We start from the raw sequence: 22,278 nt of genomic DNA on the forward strand, positions 1-22,278 counted from the left end.
TCTTCGTAGGGCTCGGACTTCCTCCTAGTTAGGTGTATTTCTGATGTCGAACTGGGTCTAATGATTACTTGCACTGCCTGTTTTCCTCCCCATCTAGGTGGTCTACATATTACATGCTCATAACTCCTTAGACACCTCAGTCTTGTATATATATAGTATAGATTGTGATGTGTAAGTTTACTTTAGTATTATTGTGATTCTTTGCTATGGTCGATGTTACAAAGGCCTTGTAATAAATGTGTCTATATTTTTAATATAACACCTGTCTGGAGTAATTTGTAAGTGCCCTTGCTTTGTGTGCTCATTGAGGGCTTTCAGTCACCCTCACACCTCTTGAGACTTAGGCTTGTCTGCCGCCATCGCTACCCTGATTGGTCTGGCTTGTCCAGAGGTTACCCTGTTCCAAGAAACTAGGCTGGCCTTCTGAACCTCTGCTCCTCCAGGTCAGAGTTCAGAAATCCATCTTAACAGGGGAAATACAAGATCCTTGGGGGACTCCACATTTTATTGGGATGGGGTCAGCCGTGGCAGAAGGGGCGAAGACCCTGGTCGATCTGTCGGACAGGAAGGACCAAATCCAGTTGGTGACATTCTGGGAGAATGCGGCAGCCGAGGAGAGGTGTTTGGTCAGAATTTGGTGGTCGACTAGGTTGAAGGCTGCAGACAGGTCCAACAAGAGCAGGATGGCCAGATTGCCCTCATCTTTAGCTTCATCCGTTTGGATTTTTAGGTCCAAGAGGTCTGTTTCGGTCCCATGCCTGGGTCTAAAGCCAGATCGTCGCAGGCCTAGGAGATTATTGTCTTCCAAATGTCGTTGTATTGGGAGTTATGCCACTCTGTCTAATATTTTCAGGAGAAAGGGGACAGTCGTGATGGGCCTATAGTTAGTCGGTATGTTGGGGTCTAATTTGGGTTTTTTGAGAAGAGGTAAGACCCATGCCTCTTTAAGGTTGTGATCAGTTGATCAACGTGGTGATGAAAGGCGCTAAGTCTTTAGCTCCATCCTTGATGACTGAGGCAGGGCATAGGTCACCTTGACAGGTTTTAGGCTAGCAATTATGTTAACTACTTCGTACTCTGTGACTGGGGAGAAGTGGAAAGGGGGGGGGCAGTTGGGAAGGGGAGAGCCATGTTCATTGCTAGAATCGTCATTGGTGGCGAGGTTAGCTTTTTTAAAAATTCTATCTTGGCTTGTAAGAGAGCTATTTTGTTTGAGAGAGCTTGTTGGAGGTTATTGCAAGCTTTGTCGTTGATGCAGTCATCAGTTGGGGGCACTGGTGATTCCAGTTCTCTTAGGATAGAGAATAGCTCTTTCGTGCCACATTTGGCATTGTGGATTCTTGTGTAGAAAATCTCTTTTTTGGCGTTTGTGATAGCAGCTTTGTAGGTAGCTGCTGCAGAGGAGAACCTTTGTTTAGAGGAGAGAGAGGGAAATTTCCTCCAAGTGGTTTCAGATGTTCTTTTGATAGTGCGAAGTGCTTTTAATTCTGCAGAGAACCATTTGTTCATGTGGGCAGTTGGTTTGGCCTTTCTTAATTTAAGTGTTGCTATTTGATTTAGAGTTTGTTCCAGTGTGTCATTAAAGAGTTCGACTAGGGAAGTAGGATTTGAGTTAGTGATGGTGTGAACAGTATTGGTGATCGGATGTAATAAGGGTCTTAGATTCTCTATGGCGATATTGCGTTTGTTCCTAGCCAGAGTTTTTGGAGCAATGGTTGTAGGTACACTTTTTAGAGTATCTTTGGGTTTGGTGAAGGTGATAAAATGGTGGTCTGTCCAGGCGCAAGGTGTGATGTCAATCAAGGAGATGTCACAGTTGGCGTCGGGCAGCCAATCCCAAGGTTCTACTTCTCTATGAATGCGTTGCGTAAGACCTAATTGAGTGATAGTGTCATTAAGCAGGGAGGCGTTTGCATCATTAGGGTTGTGAAGGCCAAGGTTGAAGTCACCCATTAGAATAATTTGTGAACCTGGTTTTGTGTTGGATGTCAGTAGATGGTAGATGTCCTCCTCAAAGGAAGTGATAGCACCAGGGGGTCTGTAAATGAGGTGAAGTAGTATCGTTCGGATGTTGGAAAGTGGGAGTTTAAAGGATAGAAGTTCAGCGGAGGGTAGACCTAGATTGGTGACTTCTTGATATGCAGATTGGATTTCGCGAAAACAGCCACACCACCTCCTATCCCGGATTTTCTATCTGCTCGGATGATAGAGTAGTTCTCTGGGATGGCGATTGAGAGTGAGGGACCAGCAGCGGGATGTGGCCATGTTTTCCGTGACTGGGAGGAAGTGCCTTTTTCTATGCCCATAGTCTGTGTTACCTGACTTTAGCTTCCAAATTTTCAGTCCCAATCTTCCTTGTTAACTGTCTGCAGTCCTGTCCTTGTTTTCCAGTCTAGATTTACAGTTCCTTGAATTCCTCATCACCAGTCCAGTCTTTGATTTTCTAGTCCCGAGTTTTCTTGTTCCTGGTCTATAGTTCAGTCCGCTGTTCCTAGATTTATGTCCTTAGTTTCTAGCCTGCAGTTCGTGCTTTTCCTCGTTCATTCCTGGTCTCTGTCCTGAACTTGGCTTACTTTAACTTCCTATTCTTCCTTGGATTTTTCTCTTACCGTTCTTGTCCTCACTTATGCTTATGTAATTCCTTTGTTCAGAGTTTGGCTGCAGGGTTTCTCAATCTCTGCCCCTGTCCCTTGTCGCGTTTCAGTATTGTACCTTGTGCTATATTGTTAACAGTGTGCTGGTTCCTGCTTCAGGAGCCAGTCATTGTTCAGTTCCTGCTATACCCGTACAGGCTTCAGTCTTCAGTCTTGCGAGTACTATTTCGTTGTTTGTGCCTTAGGGTACAGACACCCACTCCTGCTGCTCCTTTCTATGAGCATTCAGAGTGGGGCCCTGTAACAGTAACCAGCTCAAACGGCTAGAGTTTCACCAGAGCCTGTGGGAAACTATTCCCCCATTCTGTGTACACCTCACATGGGAACCTAAAGTGTTTGCCTTACCTCCCTGGCCCTTTCTGTTCACTGCCGTTGTTGCCTGTCTGTAGTTATTGCCCATCCTTTGTCTGCATGACTCCTTACACTCCCGTCTCTTGTGCACTTTTCTCCCCTCGACTTTGTGGGCACATCCCTGCCCTCAAGCCCCTGACAATGAGACATAATTACCCTATGCAAATGCACGGTTGAATTACCACAGATCTTATTAGCTCCCGGATTTAGAGGTCAGATTGAGACATCGCAGTGACGTTACTACAATGTTCCACCATTCATTCCACTTGCTGGTACTGCAAGGCAGCTTGGCTGGGGCACCTCCGAAAGTGCTTTAGTGAAGCGGAGGACACAGTGCCTAACTACACACCAGGCTTTCCGTTCTGCTTCCATTTATCTTAGTGAAGCGACACTGAAGGCACGTCTAGACATTTCATTCAAAGACATCACGGTCCATTAGTTGGAGATTTAGAAGTGTTTAGGAGCTCCAAATGAGCTTCTGGATGGTCACCAACTGATGGGCCAAGGGGCCACTCCAACCAACACATGGTCCCTATGATGATTTGTGTAATGATCAATGGGTGGTAAAGTGATATAGATAACAGTGGTTGGTCATTTTTTCGAAAAAATAATGTCGAATGACAATTTTTCGAAAAAATGATGTAAAAAAAAATATGTCGAATTCCGTTTTTTATTTATTTTGGGGTTCGGGATAAAAAAAATGGGTAAAACAAAAAAAATGCATTAAAAAAAATTCGACATTTTTTTTTCTCGAAAAAATGACTTTCGACATTATTGGTTTCGACATTATGACTATAAACCATAGATAACAGTGATATATGCCACCATATGATACAGGTAAAGGTGATGAGCAGGTAATTAGTTTAGTACACTGAAGTTGAGAATGCTAATGAATTTAACAATTAGCAGGGGCTAACATGGGTAGAGTGGGGATGGAAATTGTTAAACATTACGAACAAAGAACTGGGCGCAGGCTTTGGAGCAATTCCAGTTCAGAAAAGTGGTATGCTTGTACTCAGTATCACTTTGCGAGGGTGCAGGGTGTTGTGATCCACATATCTTTTATGTGTTTTAGTAGGTTATTTGTGTTAGTTGTCTGTTGTCTTGTGAACGCCTATATGATCTATGATCTTCTGATATATCAAGAATGTTTTGCTAGTTGGACATGGTGGTGCATTCGCACTGCATCTGCGACTAGATACTTCAGAGTGTGTTACTCTATGATGTAGAATGCTAAAACACCTAATGAATATCTAATTTCAGTTGCGCAATATATAGTGTTGGAAGCAAATATGGGTAATCGGAAATAATGTGGGATATGGCTACCAGATGAGTGTGTGAGTTGGTGATATGTTCATGAAATGCCAAAGGCCTAAACAATCCTAGAAAGAGGAGGGAAGTTCTAACAAGATTGAAGAGAGGGAAAACAGATATTGCTGTTCTACAGGAGCTCCACCTACTGGAGGAATCCAAAAGTCTTATGAATAGCACCCTATTTAGTAAGGTATTGTTAAATTGCTACGTCTCCAAATCAAGAGGGGTAGGCATTCTTCTGCGTAGGGGACTGAACCTGTGTCTGGAGAAAGTAGTTATGGACGATGATGGAGGAGTGATTCTGATGGACGCAAAGTATAAAGGTAAAGTGATCACAATAGGATCTATCCATGGGCTATGTACAAGAGAGAATGATTTCTTTACAAAAGTGTTGTCGCTATTGCAGGAAATGAATGGGCAGTATACTATTTTGGGGGGATTTTAACCGTGTTCTTGATGGTAAACTGGATCGTTCGGCGCATTGTAGATACACGGCAGAGAATGAGGGCAGGGCTTTTAATGAATTCTTGCATGGTTTGGATTTGGTTGATGTATGGAGTATTAGGCAAAGTTTGTATGCAGTACCCTCTGGGACCACTTCACGCAACTCTGACTGGAGGTATAGGCAACCCAACCTTTGGTATAAACTTGTACTACACAGTTTTGGTAGCGTGTTGAGCAGCCAGGCTTATCTCTAGAGGGGTCAATGTGAGCTGTAGTGGAGATACACAGAGATTTACAGGTATTCAAATAAACTCTTACACTCAAGGTTTCTTGCATAAACATTTATTCATTTATTTATCAGTCAGTTAGAAAGCCTTCTTCAGAAGGGAGCAATATAATAGTAACACACAAATACACTTCAATACTGTACACTCTGTGTTTCTAAATCAGTAAAGACCCTTTTGGGATGGCCCACAGACACAACCTACACCCACAGGTGACATCAATAACTAGGGTGCTGGGGACATAAACATCTTACTGTTGGCATTTAGAATACTTTTAGGAATTGGTAAAAGGCATAGGTTATTAGAACACAAAGGACCACGAATATTCTTAAGCATGCAAATACTTTTGGATCCTCCAAGAAGAGTCATACAATTCAATAGGCTAAGCCAAAGTCAACCGGCAAAAGTCTTATATAGGATGAAGCACTTCTGATAAGTAAATGGCACAAGTCTTTGATGAAAAGAAGAATCAAATGTAGGGCCACAAGCTGATTAGACTTGTGAGTTGTAGAAGTTTCAATCAACTCTACAGTAAGAGGTAAGTTCTCTTAGACTTGTTTTACAGTACCTTAGAAATTAAGAAAAGATGCAGCTGATGACTTCTGTTCCTGTGCAGCTCTGCAGATTTCACTGTTCCTGGGCCTCAGTTGTGGGGACAAGAGGGGGGACGTCGGGGGACTCCTGCAATGCACTGGGACGGTCAAAATTTGCAACCGGCAAACTTCACTTTCTGTGGCTGTTTAGTGTTTCAGCTCCTCGCGTCTACCGCAAATAGCAACACTGCAGTTCCTGGCTGTCCAGATGGACTTTCCTTGCTTCTAGGGTCCCGCACTCTAGGGTCCCGCAGTTCTGCTTCCTGGGAGTCTGGAGGATCTTCCAAAAGCTCTAGGCCAGCTTAAGGTAGCACGGCCACACAGACAGAATTGTGAACATTAGCCTGCACCGCATCTTAATAGAACGGCGAACGTTAACAAGTACCACACTTGGATAAAATTGTAAATGTTAGCAGGCGCTACACTTAGACGGAAGTATGAAGGCTAGCCATTGACACACTTAGATGGAAATGTCAATGTTAGTATGTGCCATACTTAGATGGAATTAAGAAGACAAGGTCTTTATCTTTATGAAGAGGCTTCCTTTGGCATAATCCTGGTCTGCAGTTTAATAATAAGGTACTGAATTGGAAAAGTTGGGTTCAGAGGGGTGTTTTGACTATTGGTGATGTGTGGAGTTCTGCAGGGGTAGTACCTTTTGCAAGTTTAGTTGAGAAATTTGGGTTTAGGAACAGGGAATTAAGAAGGTATGATATTTTGGTAACTCTACTATCAGAACGGAGAGACATGTTGGGCGCTCCATTTTTGAAGAAACCAGAGAATTTTAATATTTTGGAAATTGGACTCTGAAAAGGGTCTACTTTTATGCAGATTATGCAGCCTGATGGACAATGGTTAGATTCATGGGACAAGCTGAGGTTGTCATGGACAGAGGAGTTGGGCAGAGAACTTACGCCAAGAGAATGGGAAAAGATTTGGAGAGTGCCGACAACTGCCAAAGTGGATTTGCAATTACGCTATATACATCAAAGGATATTGGGCAGAATATATTGGACCCCAGTTCGTATGTGTAAATTGGGATAAGTTGGTGATGATCGGTGTTGGGGTTGTGGGAAAGGACAAGTTACTTTGATACATATGTTATGGTATTGTGAAAGAGTGGTGAGTTTTTGGAGGGAGGTTATTGATAGGGTCAATCAAATTTGTGACACTGTTTATCCACGCACTCCCTTAGCGGTCATCTTATTATTGTAAAGTGGTGGACGGGATGTGAGTTGGGTGATATCGTGTGGGGTAATCAAAGTTTTGTTGGTGGCGGCTAAACAGGTGTTGAGGGTCTGGAAGACACGGAAGAAGCCGATGATGGAGGACTGGATTTTAGATGTTAGAATTTTATCCAGACTTGAGAAAACGATGTATTGTAAACAAAACAAGGAAACACTTTATGAGGAAATGTGGGGGAGCTTTATTGACCTTTATGGATGATGCTAGATTAGGTTCTGGAGTGGAGTGTATTGGTCTATTAGTATTAATATATGGGGAGGGGGGTTGTGTTGTCTATGTGGTTGTTTTGTGTGGCCTTACTTGTTTGTTGTCATTTGTTTGATACATCTGGCTTTGTTTTAGGTTACTCCTAAGTTTCATATGGTAGAATACAGAGTTATGGTTTGGAATTCTGTTTTATTGTGTTTTCCACGGTTATGTATTTTTCAATTCAATGACCTAGGATGTTAATTGTGTTGTTTATAGTAACTTGTTGAAAATGAGAAATAAAGAGTTTTAAAAAAAAGAAGATTACCAAGCGCAACACTTAAATGAACTGAGAATGCTAGCGTGTCCCACACTTAGATGGGATTGTGAACGTTGGCCTGCGCCGCATCTAGATGAGACTGTGAGGGTTGGCGAAGGTCACACTTAGACAGAATTACGTAGGTCAGCAAGTGCTACACTTAGACAGAACGTGAATGTTAGCATGTTAAATGTCATATAACCCACTAACCCATATAAGCTCAAACTCTATGCATACTTATCTCACTCAAAAAACTAACGCACTTCACCAACAGCACACGCGGACTGACACCGATCCAATATTCGTACCAAAGCTCAGCACCCGGTGTATACTGAGTTGAAGCTGCAAACAGTACACCACTACTCTCACTATCCTACTCCCTCTTCACCTTACCAACCCATCCCACCTTCTCGTTTACAGATCAGCCAGAGAGCCTGGGGACCAATTCCATTGGTGACGGTGCGCTATATTAACATAACATAACATAACTTAAAAGCAACGCACACAATCTGGTGTTCCTCTCCCTGGCTATACGGTTTCCAGCAGCAACTCTGTGGAAATTCAACCAGCTCAGAGATAGATGCCCAGGTGGCTTAGTTTGGAATTGATTGGTCCCACCAATTCAAAAGGGAGAAGTTGTCCTTGCAGGATCTTCTCCATCGATGCGAACTTGGCGTTTCGGCAGTGCAGCAGGGCTTCACCGGGCAAACCAACGATCCAGGGGTTGCAGCAGGCTGTCACGTATCGTCTCAGCCTTCCCCAACTCCTCCTCACCTGTCTTCTTCGGGCCTTCTTCCGTCCTTACTACAGCCTTCTTCTTCTTCGGTGGGTTTCTTCTCCTTTTTCTTTTGTCGAAGGTATGGACGCGCTCCCTCGGTAGCCTCCGTGATCTGGCTGATAACAGACCAAGGGAATACCCGAGGAGCACGCCCTAAAGAATGGGGAAAAAGCCTCCTGGCAAAAAACCCCGATCAGTATTCAGGTGTCCGTGGAATACTGATGTCCGGCAATTACATGGAGATCTTGATTCCTGTAGTCGCAGAGCTCCGGACACGTAGTATGAATGTCCACACCTTGCTCAACTGTAGTATCGGCTGAGTTGTGATAGGAGGGAGGTCTCGGCCCGTCGGAACACCGAAGAGGCGTTACGAACGGAAGAAAGGAAGGAGGAAAGGAAGAGGTAAGGAAAAGGACAGGAAAGTATGGTCAGTCGAAAACGCTCACAGCGAAGATACAAACGCTGAAGCGCCGGCTGAGTGAAAAAGTCAGGAAAAAATACTTACATGGAAAACGCGGGGTAGAGTGCGTTGTGCAAGAAAGGACAGAAGATAAGACCCTAATCACCTTACCTGAAAACCTGAAATAACCTCCTGTGTAGGGAAAGGAAAGGTAGGTAATTAAAGACTTTGAACGCAAGGCAATGTTGAAAAGCTAGACGCTGAGAGCGACTTGCTGGGCACGTAACGGAAACGATACAACGCGCAGAGCGTTGCTACGGGCCGCTAGTTATAGAATATGTCGGCCATGTTGGAATAAACTAGACCGATAGAATGGAACAGGCCGCCATCTTAGTAGTATCTCCAACGACTAGCAATTCTCCAGGGCTGGTGCATGACACAGGCATCCTTTTCAAGCTCTTCTTCGGTTCCTTCGTCCAGTGGTCGACTCTGCCTTTCAAGCTAAAGGACTCGCCTTTTATGCAGTTCTCTCCCATTAATTCCAGCCTAGCTGTTAATCACCCAGCAGGGTGGCTATCCTTGCCGGACAGTCAGCCGGCCAATCAACACAGAGTGCATTTGGGTCTCCTAGGAGACTAAGCACAGGGAGATTTGGGCACCTCCCTCACTTCCTGCCTACCCCAGCCACTCTGAAGCCAGAGGCGGGCTTCACTTGTGAATCCTGCCGAAGGCAAAATGAACAAAGGGACCAAACCTGGTTTGGCGAGCAGAGTAAATCTCAAGAAGGACCTTTCCACAAAGAAATGGCGAAAAAAGAAGACCGGCAGCCATTTTGACAAAGATGGCGCCCGTGGTTGCTTTACAGCAGCTATGAACGCAGCCCGCGGTAAATGCACACCATAGTAGTTCAATCGAAACCACTGCCACCAGGCACTCAATGAGAAAAGGGTGACATCAAAATGTTTACATGAGAAGCTAGACAAAGGGGATACTAGGTAACCCCTCCAGCACTCTATTGTAAGATAGTGTGCGCTGGGTCTAGAAAGTTAAAATGGTAAGTAAAGTCAATTTCACTTTACTGCTCTGGGAAACAGTAGTTCATCCCAGAGAAGGTATTTAAACCTTTGGGAAATCTGGAAGACTTCCCTGAATCACTGCACTGAAGGTGCTGCGTGACAATGCAAAACGATGCCTATGGAGTTTGTCAGACTACAACCAAAAGAAACAGAGTTCAGAAATCACATTAAAATAAATGAGAGAGTGGGAAAAAAGGGTCTCACTCTCTCCAGGTAAAGAAAATCAAGTCCTCAAAATCCAGCAAAGTTGCTGGGGGGTCTCTAAGGTGGAGAGAATTAGCACATTTTTGAGAATTCTCCCTAACACTGAGGTCTATGCATCCTGGTGAGAGGGAGTACTCTTTCTCGCCGGACCACGACTCATACTCAAGAAATGATTATTTCTTGGCTTCTGATAGAATTGTTGAGAAAGTTACAAATATAAAATGTATGGAACAGGGTATTTCAGATCACTCCCTGATAGTAATGAGACTAGGGTTAGGATTGGAGCGACCCACTGTGCGCAAATGGTGTTTAAAAACATTCATACTGCATCAAGCTGTAAACGCCTCTCCCCCACACTCTACAACATCTTCACACGACCCCTCTTCCTCATCCTCATCCTCGACGCTATGGGTATATCCTACACTAACTACGCGGACGATACCCAGATCCTCCTTACCCTCACAGGCAACTACGACACTGACTCCATGACCCTTAACAACCTCTACAACACCATCCAAGCCTGGATGGCAGACAATGGACTATGCCTCAACTCTGACAAGACAGAACTCCTACTGGTTCCCCTGAAACGCTAAAAAAACTTGACTCCCAATTCAGTCACTTCACCATCGACACCATCAAAATACCTGTTTCAGACTCAGTCAAAACTCTTGGAGTCTATCTAGACTCTAACCTTTCCATGGACAGACAAGTCAGCGCCATTGCCTCCTCAGCCGCATATCATGCTAAACTGATCAACGCAGTCAGGCCTTTCCTCTCCAAAGAGAACTGCACAAACATAGCCAGAGCCATCACCGGCTCCAGGCTAGACTATTGCAACGTACTCTTCCTAGGAACTTCAAAAAGAAACTTGGAGAGGCTACAAGTCATCCAGAATAGTGCTCTCCGAGCAGCCCAAGGTATTGCCAAAAGGGACCACATCTCGGAAGCCAGAAAACTAGCCCACTGGCTCCCAATAAAGGAGAGAATAATTTTCAAAGCGCTCACACTGACACACAAATGCATCCATCTCACTGCCCCCGACTACCTCTCACAAAGAATCCACTCCGTCGCCTCTACAAGACCAACAAGATCACCCTACACCAACATGCTCTCTGTACCACTAGTAAAAAGAGCCAGAGCAGGTGGATCCAGCTTCCCTTATTTCGCACCCACTCACTGGAATGCCCTACCTCCCACCATCCGCAGTGAACCCTCCCTACTCGCCTTCCGCAAAGCAATGAAAACCACCCTCTTCTCATAAGGTCCCTCGCAGCAGCATGAATACCAACCATAGGACCCACTGCTTAAGTTGTATTGACCAACCGCATAAGCTGTAATGATAACCATGCTTGTACCTATCTGTAATATGCCAATTACTGATACCATGCCTGTAACTAAGCTCATGCAAGTAACAGCGCCTCAATGCCCCTGGGCTGCTTGCGCGCTATATAAATTTAAATAAATAAATGAGCAAGGAGTGCTCAAGTCCCTAAGGACCTTTATTGCGAATTTATTTGAAATAAACACAGGATCTACATCTGACCTGATAGTTTGGGATAGCTTTAAGGCAACAATCAGGTGCGAATTGATTAACATCATGGCCCGAGCAAGGAAAGGGGGTATCACAGATTTAAAAAAAAAAACTGGAGAATGGCTTGGCTATATGTCCGAAGAAATATCAAACAACAAGACGTGGGGAGGACAAAGCCGAAATGGATAGGATGCGAGAGCATCTTAAACGGGAAATGGATGCACAGTATGAGAAGGGCATGTTTTTATGAGAGAGAAATACTGGTAACAGCGTGATAAAAGTGGTAGACTGCTTGCCAGCAGATTGAGGGGCCTGATTGATAATTCTTTTGTTCAGAGAGTGGAGGGCGAGGCGGGGGGAGGAATATAAAATTAAAAGAGAAGAAATATGTGAGTATTTTAGGAGGTTCTACGCATCATTGCACACAGAGGACCGGTTCCCGACACCTGAGGGATTGAATGGTTTCTTCGATAAAATTAACTTGCCAACACTGTCTGTAGACCAAGCCACCGCTGTTGACCGATCTATTGGGCAAGAGGAAGTTTTAACTGCCATTAGCCAATTTAACTTAGGTAAGTCACCAGGCCTAGACCGATTACCAGTTGAGTTCTACCGAACGCTGGGTCCTGAGCTAGATCCTTATTTTGTAACCTATACAATAATTTAATGACCGAGGGGAAGATGTGTCCGACGATGAAAGAGGCATGTATTGTAGTGATCCCGAAGCCCGGCAGAGATCCCAAAAGATGTGAGAATTATAGGCCAATTTCGTTGTTAAATGTTGACCTCAAAATATTCACCAGAATAATGACCAATAGATTGGATAATTGTATTGGAGGACTGATAAGTCGATCCCAGGCAGGGTTTATGCGTGGAAGGTATGGATATAACCATGTTAGGACGATTATAGACATAATGGGAGAAGGTTAAGAATGCACTTCTAGTCTTCATGGATGCAGAGAAGGCCTTTGACAGGGTCAATTGGGCCTTCTTGACCTGCACACTCAACAAGATGGGTTTCGGGGAGACATTTTTAAGAACTATAAAAACGTTGAACTCGTCCATTAGTGCTTGAATATGGGTTAATGGTGTTCGGTCTTCTTCCTGACAAGAGGCACTAGACAGGACGGTCCGTTATCGCTGTATCTTTTCAATTTTGCACTAGAACCACTGATGGCGTACATAAGGCAAGAGCAAAGTCTTCTGGGGCTTAGATTTGGGGACAGAGAGATTAAAGTCCTGTGCTAAGCAGATGACATGACAGTCATATTGACCAACCTTAGGGAAGGGGGCAATAAAGTAAAATGCATGTTTGAGGAGGTGGAGCACTTGTCTGGTCATAAAATCAACTGGGACAAGACAGTGGTTTTTCCTCTAGATACTGCGCAATCAAGGGAGGGTTTTGAATCATGGAACTGTCAGTGGAATGTCGGAACAATAGAGTATTTGGGAGTCTACTTGATCCGTGACCTAAGAAAGATGGTGGAATTTAACGTTTAGAGTTTATCGAGGTAATACGGAGGGATATACTGAAATGGGCCCAATTAGTGCTGGGGCTTTGGGCAAGGGTCAATGCCATTAAAATGGTACTTTTGCCAAAGGTACTATGTATTGTCCAAACTATTTGTTTAAAATGTACCAAAAATATTATTGGCCGTATCGATAAGATTTTCCAAAACTTTCTTTGGGGGATGGGGGGGGGGGAGGTTATAGACTCAAGATCCCAAAATACATTTTAATGTGATCTGTACAGGAGTGGGTTTTGGATATCCCAATCTGGCTAATTATTGTAGAGGGTTTGTTCTGAAAAAAACTTTACTTCGTCGGTACGGACAGTGAAATGCCCTATTGGCATATTATTGAGAGAGCAATTCTCACTGTATGCCTTACAAGACATGTACACGATGTGCAAGAGGCCTATTTCCGTCAACAGATTGCTAACCATGGACATTACTAGAGAGACCCTACAAGAATTCATGACTGCTTGGGGGGGGGATGGAGGGGGCATCTGGGTTCACTATGATGCATCTCTATGGCATAATTCGGGGCCACAGATTGCAAACAAGACTTTGTGTTGGAAGAGCTGGATAAAAAAAGTATTCTTAAGAGTACGAGAAAAAAAGTATTCTTAGAGTACGAGATGTATGAGTAGGTGATCAAATGGCTCCATTTGAACAGCTCAGGGAAACTTTTGGGTTCAGGGACAGAGAGTACAAGCGCTACATGGATCTAAAAGGCCTACTAACCGAACGACAGGGAATGCTAAGTTGCCCCATGCAAGAGGGACCTACGGTTTGTAACATCATTTGTTCCTCTCCATGTGCAACATATATGAAATAATGCCGGTAGATAGTTCACATGCGAAGGGATGGGAAAAACTGCGTCAAGCTTGGGTGCAAGAGCTAGGTATGGACATTTCAAAAGAGGAGTGGGACAAACTACTACGCATAGGCACGCAGTTAAAGATGGATCTGGGCCTGCGATATGTATGGCAAAGAATCATCTACTGATTGTACTGGACCCCTGTGCGGATGGCCAAAGCAGGGCTGTCTGACAATGATACTTGTTGGGGCTGTGGGCATAGTGGGGGCACATTACTACATATGTTATGGGCATGCCCGAGAGTGAATGACTTCTGGAGTGACGTTTTAAGCAGACTAGATCTTGTGCTGGGGAATGCAATTCCGAGAACACTTTACTCAACAATTTTATCAAGCAAAGGGAGAGGTGGAATGGTCCAAAAGAACAATCAATGGATGAATAGAGTTTTGGTTGTAGCGGCTAAAAAAATATTAAAAGTGTGGAAGTCAAGGAAAAAACCGAATGTGGAGGATGGGTTGCTAGATGTTCGCACTTTGTCTGAAATATGAAAAAATTACTTTTAGGAAGCAGATACAGGAGGAATGTTACTTTGAAATCTGGGGATTGCTCAATGAATTGTATAGCTAATGTAAACTTACGAAGTATATGCTAGTCGAATTATAATAGAGAGAGCTACCAGAATTGTTTGTTTTATGTTGTGCGTTGATGTTTGTCAGTGATGTATTGTTCAATGTTGTTAGTTGTTTTTAACCATTACTAAAAATAGAGGCTTGTTATTGTAAAATAGGGATTGAATTTATAAATCTCACTAGTGCTGTACCTAAAGCTTGAATACTGTATATATTGTATAGCTCAAATACGTGCCTCTGATGTTATGAATATGTTTTGTGTCCCTTTTTCAAATTACAAATAAAGAGATTTAAAAAAAGTGCTCAGAAGTGTCAGCTGTGCTATTACAGTAAAAACAAAATAAAACAAGAAGGCGCTTCTCATTCCAGCCACCACCTGTTTGAAAAAAGACTCCGTCTTACCGGAAACGAGTCGAGTAATGGCTTCCAGGCCAGCATCAGAGCCGCCTCCCAGTCAATGTTCTTGGGGATGTCCGAGTAGAGCAACGTGTTCTCCCGGTTTTCACCAGACATAGCTAAAAGGAAAAAGACGATTAATGTCAAGGCATGATCACCCACTAACCGTAGTGGGGCAAACACGAAGAATGCAACTCCACTGGCTACATAATAGTGATATTTCTTTTATGGGCGTTAATTAACTAGGAAAGCTCGCATAGGTAGAAAAGTTAAGAAAGCTCCACCTATGTTCAACTAAACCTTACAATCACCCCCCCACGCCAAATAACGATCGTTTCAAAAATGGTATTCATTCCACCGATATTAATCACCTAGTACCCCCACTGCACCTCATCAGTTTCCATGTGCCCCCATTCAGTTACTTGCAGAGATTTTTCCCATTTTATCATCATCTCCCTAGGAGAGAACGTTGCACTCACTGCAAACGTAGCATCTTCTGGCGACTACATAACAGGTGTTATTACACAATGACCATTCATTTATAATCAATTTCTTTACTTTAACAAATGTATATAGCGCTTAAGCCCACAGGCATCAACGCACGAACATAGACACAAATAACCCAAAAAAACCCACAAGACAAAAGCCAGGAAAGAGTGTCGTAGGCAGAGGATAAAGGTATCAAGCAAAGAGCAGAGTCTTCAGTCTTTTACGAAACACAGAGAAGCTCTATTACCTGCAGAGATTAGCTGAAAGCAGATTCCATGCCCTAGCGGCGTGCACAGGGAATAAGCGGCTACTGCCTCTAGTTAGTTTGCCTCTGGGCCAAATCAGTCTGAGGGTTCCAGCTGACCTAGTTGAACGGGAGGCTTGTTGCAGCGTAACACACTCTTTCAGATAACGAGGGGCCAGACCAAAGACACACTTGTGTAATAATGTGTTCAGTTTAGGAGTCGGCCCCCTTGATAGCTGAAGTAACACATTGTATGAAAGGAGAAACGCAGGGGAAAGAGTCGTCCCCCTGTGAAGCAGTGGAACATTATTGACTTTTTCCCGGAAGAAACATGGGGGAAGAGAGGACCCCTTTTCCTGGTGAAACTTTATTCCTTTTCTTTTCTGCACCTTAGAACTTGCACATTATATCAAGTTTAGCGTGTAAGGGTCAGTGTAGGGTTTCGACACAGGACGCTTTTTGGTTTACCATCCTGACACAGACGTTACTTAGTTTTGTCACGGTAGGGAATCCCTGCCTAGAGATAGCGACAGGTACGATTTTCCCCAACCCACGGATTTCAAGTGCTCCTCAAACTATATTCCGCAAGGTGCCCCCTGCCACAAAGGCTAATGTCTGTTTTCAATCATCCTCTTATGTTACAGGACACAACATAGCTGTGCATACCCATTCTTAACATTGGTCTCGTTGGTTCATTGGCTGAGAGAAGAGCAGTGAAGCAAACACAAATCAGTGCTGCCAGCCTCCCTCTGCTCAGGACCAAGGAGTGCAGATACAGCACCTTTTCCAGAGTCCAAAGAAGCAAAAGCCCTACCATAGATTTGTTTTTAGCAGTACTTATAGGAATACAATGAAAATTGCTAATGTTTCTTCTTGAGAAATGAATCACGGGAAATCACAAGTTTTTAATTTAAACATTCAAAAAATGCTATCTTTCACTGCTCTCGTTTTTTTATTCACTGCAAAGTGAATACGACCAAGATCTTGCCAGACGAACTTGCAACAGTATGTAACTGGGTGAATCTGTCAACATGGTTACCTCAAATAAATTCTGACATATTTAGCATGCTTTCTGAAGAAATTGGAGCTGATAATCAGTGTCTACTAATTTACACCTTAGTTCCATGACTGCCTAAGGAAACGTTTCATTGCTAAATTTCGAACTTGAAAGAAATTACAATATTCTTGGCAACACGTCATTAAATCAGATTGTTTCAAATTGGTGCAGGCCAATGAATTGTTTCAGATGTTGTTCCAACACCTCATTTAATTGAAATGAAAACTTAGTAACATCTTCGAACAAATTAAATGGAACTAAAAAAATGTGCTGTTCTTGCAAGCGGGAATAATGCGTGGATGGATCACTCAAGATTGGACAAGTGGCTAAGAGAGATTTGATCGTAATCTAGGAAAAATGGGTGCCTTACATCGAGTTGATACTACTGATTGTTACAATTGGAACCACAGCCATTTCAGGTGTCTGCTGCTACATAATAAAACGACTTTCACTTATGAGGTGAGAGAAGATGGCGGACCTCAGAGGCAATCCAAGTTTACAATCCAACTTTAGCAATTTACCAAGCAAGGTTTTTGGCTTCAAGTAAAATAAGAAAATCCAATATTGTCGGTTTTGCTGTATTTTCCCACAATATACCAGTGTGCACTTAGCTTTTCAACATTAATAGCAATTGAAAATGATAAAGGAGCAAGTTTGCTCTGGACATACAAAGATAAAGAAGCAGCTCTTTCCATTGCAGACCCAAACATTTGTGCTCCAGGAAACCAGCACATTTATGAAACTATAGTGTAACGATACATTTTTCATTTTCTATGTATTTTGGTAAATCACTGTAACACTTAACGCTATTACTTATTAAATTTCGTCAACATACCTGCGCATAAAAGTTATGAGTCCAAAAGTGTGCCACATATCGAAAAAGGGCCTCTTTATGCTATACATTTTGTTAGCACCTGCCTTACATGGGAGTGGCGACGCACCTCAAATGTTGGCTTACAAACAAAGTGCCGATACTTGATACCATACATAACATCTCTGGAGTCCTACCACTCCCGAGGTTCTGCCAACTATAAAAACTGTTGCACCACAAAGTGCAGATGCTGACTGGGGGGGGGTAGCTCGGGGGCAAAACGGAGCAACACAGGTTCGATCCCCGGGACCACGCTTAGAAACCTCTGGGTTATAAATAACCAATTGAAAGACACATCCCACTGTTGCAGGCAGGGCAGACGGAGATTTCCTTTTCCATTTACTGCATGGCAGTTCGCAACCCTGATATCATCCAGGTGCATGCGTGAATGTGGAGATGCACAGGAGTTGGAGACAGGTGTTCAGAGAGGGATAGGTCACAAAACAAGTTGGATGAAATGCACATGTGAAAATGGCAATGCTTTTGGGCGATCTGTGTGAAAAGACTAAATAAAAAGCCTGAGTCCCAAAAGCCCGATTTTCTTTTTCTTTCCCCCCCCCCCCCCATTTGTCCACATTGCGTGGGGAGACCCCACAACCGCCCGCCTTACCCCTCTATATCTTTTATTAACTTTATCTCGTGCACAACGCACGCACGCACGGGCTTTTGGGCTACGGTCTTACCTCAGTATTTTTTTAGTTTTTCTGCTTTTGTGTCTACTCGTGGTAAGGTCCAAAAAAAAATGTAAGATGACCTGCCAATGGTAGACCTTGATGGGACAGTCTTTTGTAGTTTTCTAGGTCTTTGTAACCCAATCATTTATTTACTTGCGGCCGAAAGACAAACCAGCATCTGTAAACATTGTGCAACTTTTTTACAGTTTGCTTGCCTTCTTTTTCAGTCTCGCAGTTGCCATCATTTGGGTGACAAAACCGCCGAACCTGTCACAGGGGCCAAGTTCTTCCAGTGCAGCACTGAAAGGTCAGTCTTCGAATAGCTCAGCACTTAGTACATTTAAAATACAGATTCAGCCTAGAGGAGGACAGGATTCCTGTTCAATGTTCCCCATATTATCTAAACGAGAACCATGACCAGTTATGCACTGTAGGCCAGACAGTGCATTGGTTCCATGAAAAGAGCCAGCGTGTCAGAAGTCTGCACAAATTAAAAAGGACAGAGGAAGCGCCTTTTTAACATGTGTGCTTCATTAAGAAAAGCGCGCGCCGGTCACCTTATCCTCAAGGGACCCGAGCATTCCAGTGGGGATAGAGCGGTCCAGCCCGCTTGGGTGCATGCTACCATCAATAATGTATAACAGGCTCCCAGCACCCGCAGTGAAGGGCCCGTCACAGTGAAACGAAATGAGAAAAGTGTTCCTATCCATGTTTGAGGGATAGAAATGCAAGTGGGCAGCAGTGGGTCATACCCCGCTGGTGCACATATATAATGCACAAGAGGTTTAGGAATATCCCCAGTCATGCGAGGTGTACCCTCCTTCATCTGTTCCAATCAATCCGACTCAAGAAGATGCCTTTGTTTTCAGCGCATTTTTAAGTGCAACCCATTTTTGGATACTTGAAAAGTGTACAGCCCCCCTTATTTGAGCAAATGTGCAAAGGGGGGGCGAGAGGGCATTTAAATGCGTGCACCAAGGATGCACATATTTAAATGCTCTTTGTGCATAGGGCACATCTCTTTTTAGCATAAGTGATGAGATTTGCTGATAACATCTCATCCCTTGTGCAAAAAATAAAAAATGGGAGGATCTGGCCACATGTATTTTAGCTCAATGGTACTCATGTCGTTCACTGGATGAAAAGAAGAAAGTGAGTCACCCCTGCTTTTTGAACCAATGGTCTCTCTACCAAGCTACCTTACAAACCAAATACATATATACTTGAAGCTAAACCAACAACCTTTGAGACTTGAATATAAAAATCAAGGTCACATCAGTCCTGGGCAAACAGCCTATATTGTAGCCCAATCATTGAAACCTACGCCCATTTCACAGATGCAAAGTATCCTTGTTACACTACAATCCTGATCCACGATTCATTCCAAGGTCTGTGTAGGACTCATGTCAATTGCCTCAAGCAACTTCTAAATCTATTACACCACAAAGATCTGTTAGTTGAATGCAAATCACCTGTAAGCTCCCCATTGCTGAAAACGTAGCTCTCTTACCCAGCCCGCAGTGCACCAATAGTGATCAGCTCGCAAACCCAGACTTGATGACAAAGAGAGGGTCCGTTACAGTACATGAAGTCACACAATTTCATGTCAAAACAGAGGTTCAAGAAAGAAATTGAGAGAACCGTCTCTTTCAAAAGCAGCCAATCCGCACAGAATCCGAAATCGATACATTTCTTAGATTACATACAGTTGGAGTGTTTTTCTACCCACAATCCTTTTACTCTCTGTTTGAAAAAGCATCCCTGTGCCGAATGCAGGCAAGCATTATTAACACCTTGAGGTAAGCGACACACTAAGATACTGACCGAGGTAGTACAGCCTGTCCGAGTGTGGCCCCTCAGAGTCCTTCCTTTGCACAAAAATGAAGTCATGGGGGGCCTTGGAAACCATGTAGCTGTGGTACCTCCGGGTATCTGCAAGAAGCTTCCGAAGCTGGCTCCACGAGTATCGGGGCACGTAAAAGGGCTCCATGGCTTGCACATTCACCTCGGCATCGTCATCGTGGTCCGGGACCTCAAAGATCTCTAGCCCCAGAGGCTCGGTCTCCATCGCTGCAGCCATGTCACATCCTTCAGGGGGAAAAAAAAAGTAGGCGGAGAAGGTGGGTATAAATATCACAACTAGTCCATGCTGTCTGCTCAATCGTTATTACTTTAGATTAATATTTTAATGCACATATGGAATCCAACATGAATCAGACACAAAATAAATCTAAACATTAATGACGCTAATTCACATTACAAGATTAGATTCTCAAGATATCCTGATAAATGTTCTATTGGGGAGAGGGGGGCTCTCTCCTAGGTTTTAGAACTCCGCTTTTTACAACAACATGTTCATGTCCTTTTTGTGCCCCTGTATTCCAGTTTCCAGTTTCATAGGGTTGTGTTTAAGTGCTCTGTGCTTTGATGCATTCTCCAAAGTCCTCACAGAGCATAGACTGTCAGCCATCATCCACATATGGCCCACAATTCAGAGAGCCAACAGCTATAAGGAATCCAAACAAATCGCGAATAAGGCATTTCAACCAAAAGAGGCTTCTGCGCCTTCGTTGGAATAGAAGGGGTTTGTAAGTCTGCCAAAAGGAAACTTCTATGTCTTCTTAACATTTCTGGTCCCTGCCAGTTGCCTTTCTTGTTATGTAACTCACTATGAAACAAAACCCTATAATGTACATCTTGCGCAGTGCATTAGTTTATAAAGGGATTTCGCCATTAAAACAAAGCACAAGCAGAGACTGTGGTGCACACATACTGCCCACGATATCCATCCAAGGTATAAAATAAGCTGCGGCGCATAACAATTTCCTATGCAATTCTGTGGATTTGCTAATTAAAATGCCACTTGTCTAGCACAGCTTGCTATTTAAACTACCCTGTTCAATGAAAGCACAGCTCACCCTGCATTCCTCTCTTCCCCCAGGGGTCTCTCAACCCTCTTTTCCCTGTTGACTGCAAGTTCAAAGGGCTAATGGATAGAAGGTGTAACAGTTATACTCTCCTCCACTCTTAAAAGTGCCAAAAGCCATAAAAGAGTATTAGTACCACAGATGATGGCTCAGAGTACTAATGGCGATAAATACCACTTTCATGGGTGTATGGGGCGGGAATGATGCGCACAGGATGCGCATGGACCTACCTGGCTTTTTGGCTAGTGTTAAAAAAAGACATTTTAAAAACAAGAGTGAAGGGGGTCTGCACAGAGACTTGCAACACTTCTTATCAAGTGGTATACTGACATTAGATCAGTAGAACCCTAACGCCTTTACGGGAGATACAAGAGTGAAAATCAGCGAGTTCTACACCGAAAGCCTGATGCAAGGGCAGGCAGGAGTAGAAGTATAAGATGCAAGCTACAAGCAGGCACACAAAGTCACTAGCCCCAGTATTTTTCCACATGGACTCAGCTCACCAATTCTTATTCACCAAGACTTGCACTCACTAGTGGCTGGAGCAAACTTTGAGGCTACAAGCCAGGTAACTCTCAAAGGTTACTTAACAAGGTGGTATATAATGATATATATGATGGCATTTATAACGCGCCTATATACAAGTGTTTCAAGGCGCAACGAGGCAAGGGAGGGGAATAGGGAGAAGACAAAGACAACAATCCTACTAGGCCAAGTGACATTGAGATCGTGCAATGTCTAAGTGTCGCAGAGTTGAGCAGTCGCGCAGATTTATTGGACTTCTCTGCACAAGTCTGCTTTTAGTTGCTGCAGTGAAGGGCAGCGACAACCTACAAATACCCCAGCAAGCACAGAGCGTGCAGAGTTGAGCAGTCTTGGCAAGCGAGGTAAAGCAAGGAAAATAGAGAGCCGTTAGAGCCAACTGCCACTGTTGCCTACCTCACTCGCCATCAGGAAAATGCCAAGCGACCAACGTACACAATAAAATGCGAAAGGGAAATGTCAGGATGACATAACTTCAGCATCTACAGCGCCAACCTCATTGCTACCTGCGACTGAAGTGAGGCCCTCAACCGCTACAGTACTTACATCAGCAGATCGTGCCAGTAAATTACTCAATAATGACCCACTGCAATTTACTGAGACACTCACTAAACTGTCTACAGTAATAAGGATTATAATCAGGCCTGCTCTTCCACCACATGCAATCAACAATCTCTGTGTGAGTTGGGAGAAGTGGTCGGGTAGCAGGCTTGGAGAAGCTACCTCATGCAAATGAGAATGTTCTCT

At 43.7% G+C, this 22,278-nt stretch overlaps 1 protein-coding gene across 1 annotated transcript in view; it reads right to left on the minus strand.

Annotated features, from left to right (window-relative positions):
- The window catches only part of DPP8 (dipeptidyl peptidase 8), a 263,369-nt gene that overhangs the window by 207,463 nt on the left and 33,628 nt on the right, over positions 1–22,278 (minus strand). The window contains exons 2-3 of the mRNA XM_069625113.1: positions 19,886–20,149; positions 14,733–14,845 (exon numbers count right to left, since the gene is read on the minus strand). Of these exons, the coding sequence (XP_069481214.1) occupies positions 14,733–14,845; positions 19,886–20,141 (369 nt within the window). The 5' untranslated portion in view covers positions 20,142–20,149. The remainder of the gene's footprint in view (positions 1–14,732; positions 14,846–19,885; positions 20,150–22,278) is intronic.

Source organism: Ambystoma mexicanum, chromosome 11 (genome assembly GCF_040938575.1).
Source record: "Ambystoma mexicanum isolate Mex_15411 chromosome 11, UKY_AmexF1_1, whole genome shotgun sequence".
Classification (NCBI taxonomy): Eukaryota; Metazoa; Chordata; class Amphibia; order Caudata; family Ambystomatidae; genus Ambystoma; species Ambystoma mexicanum.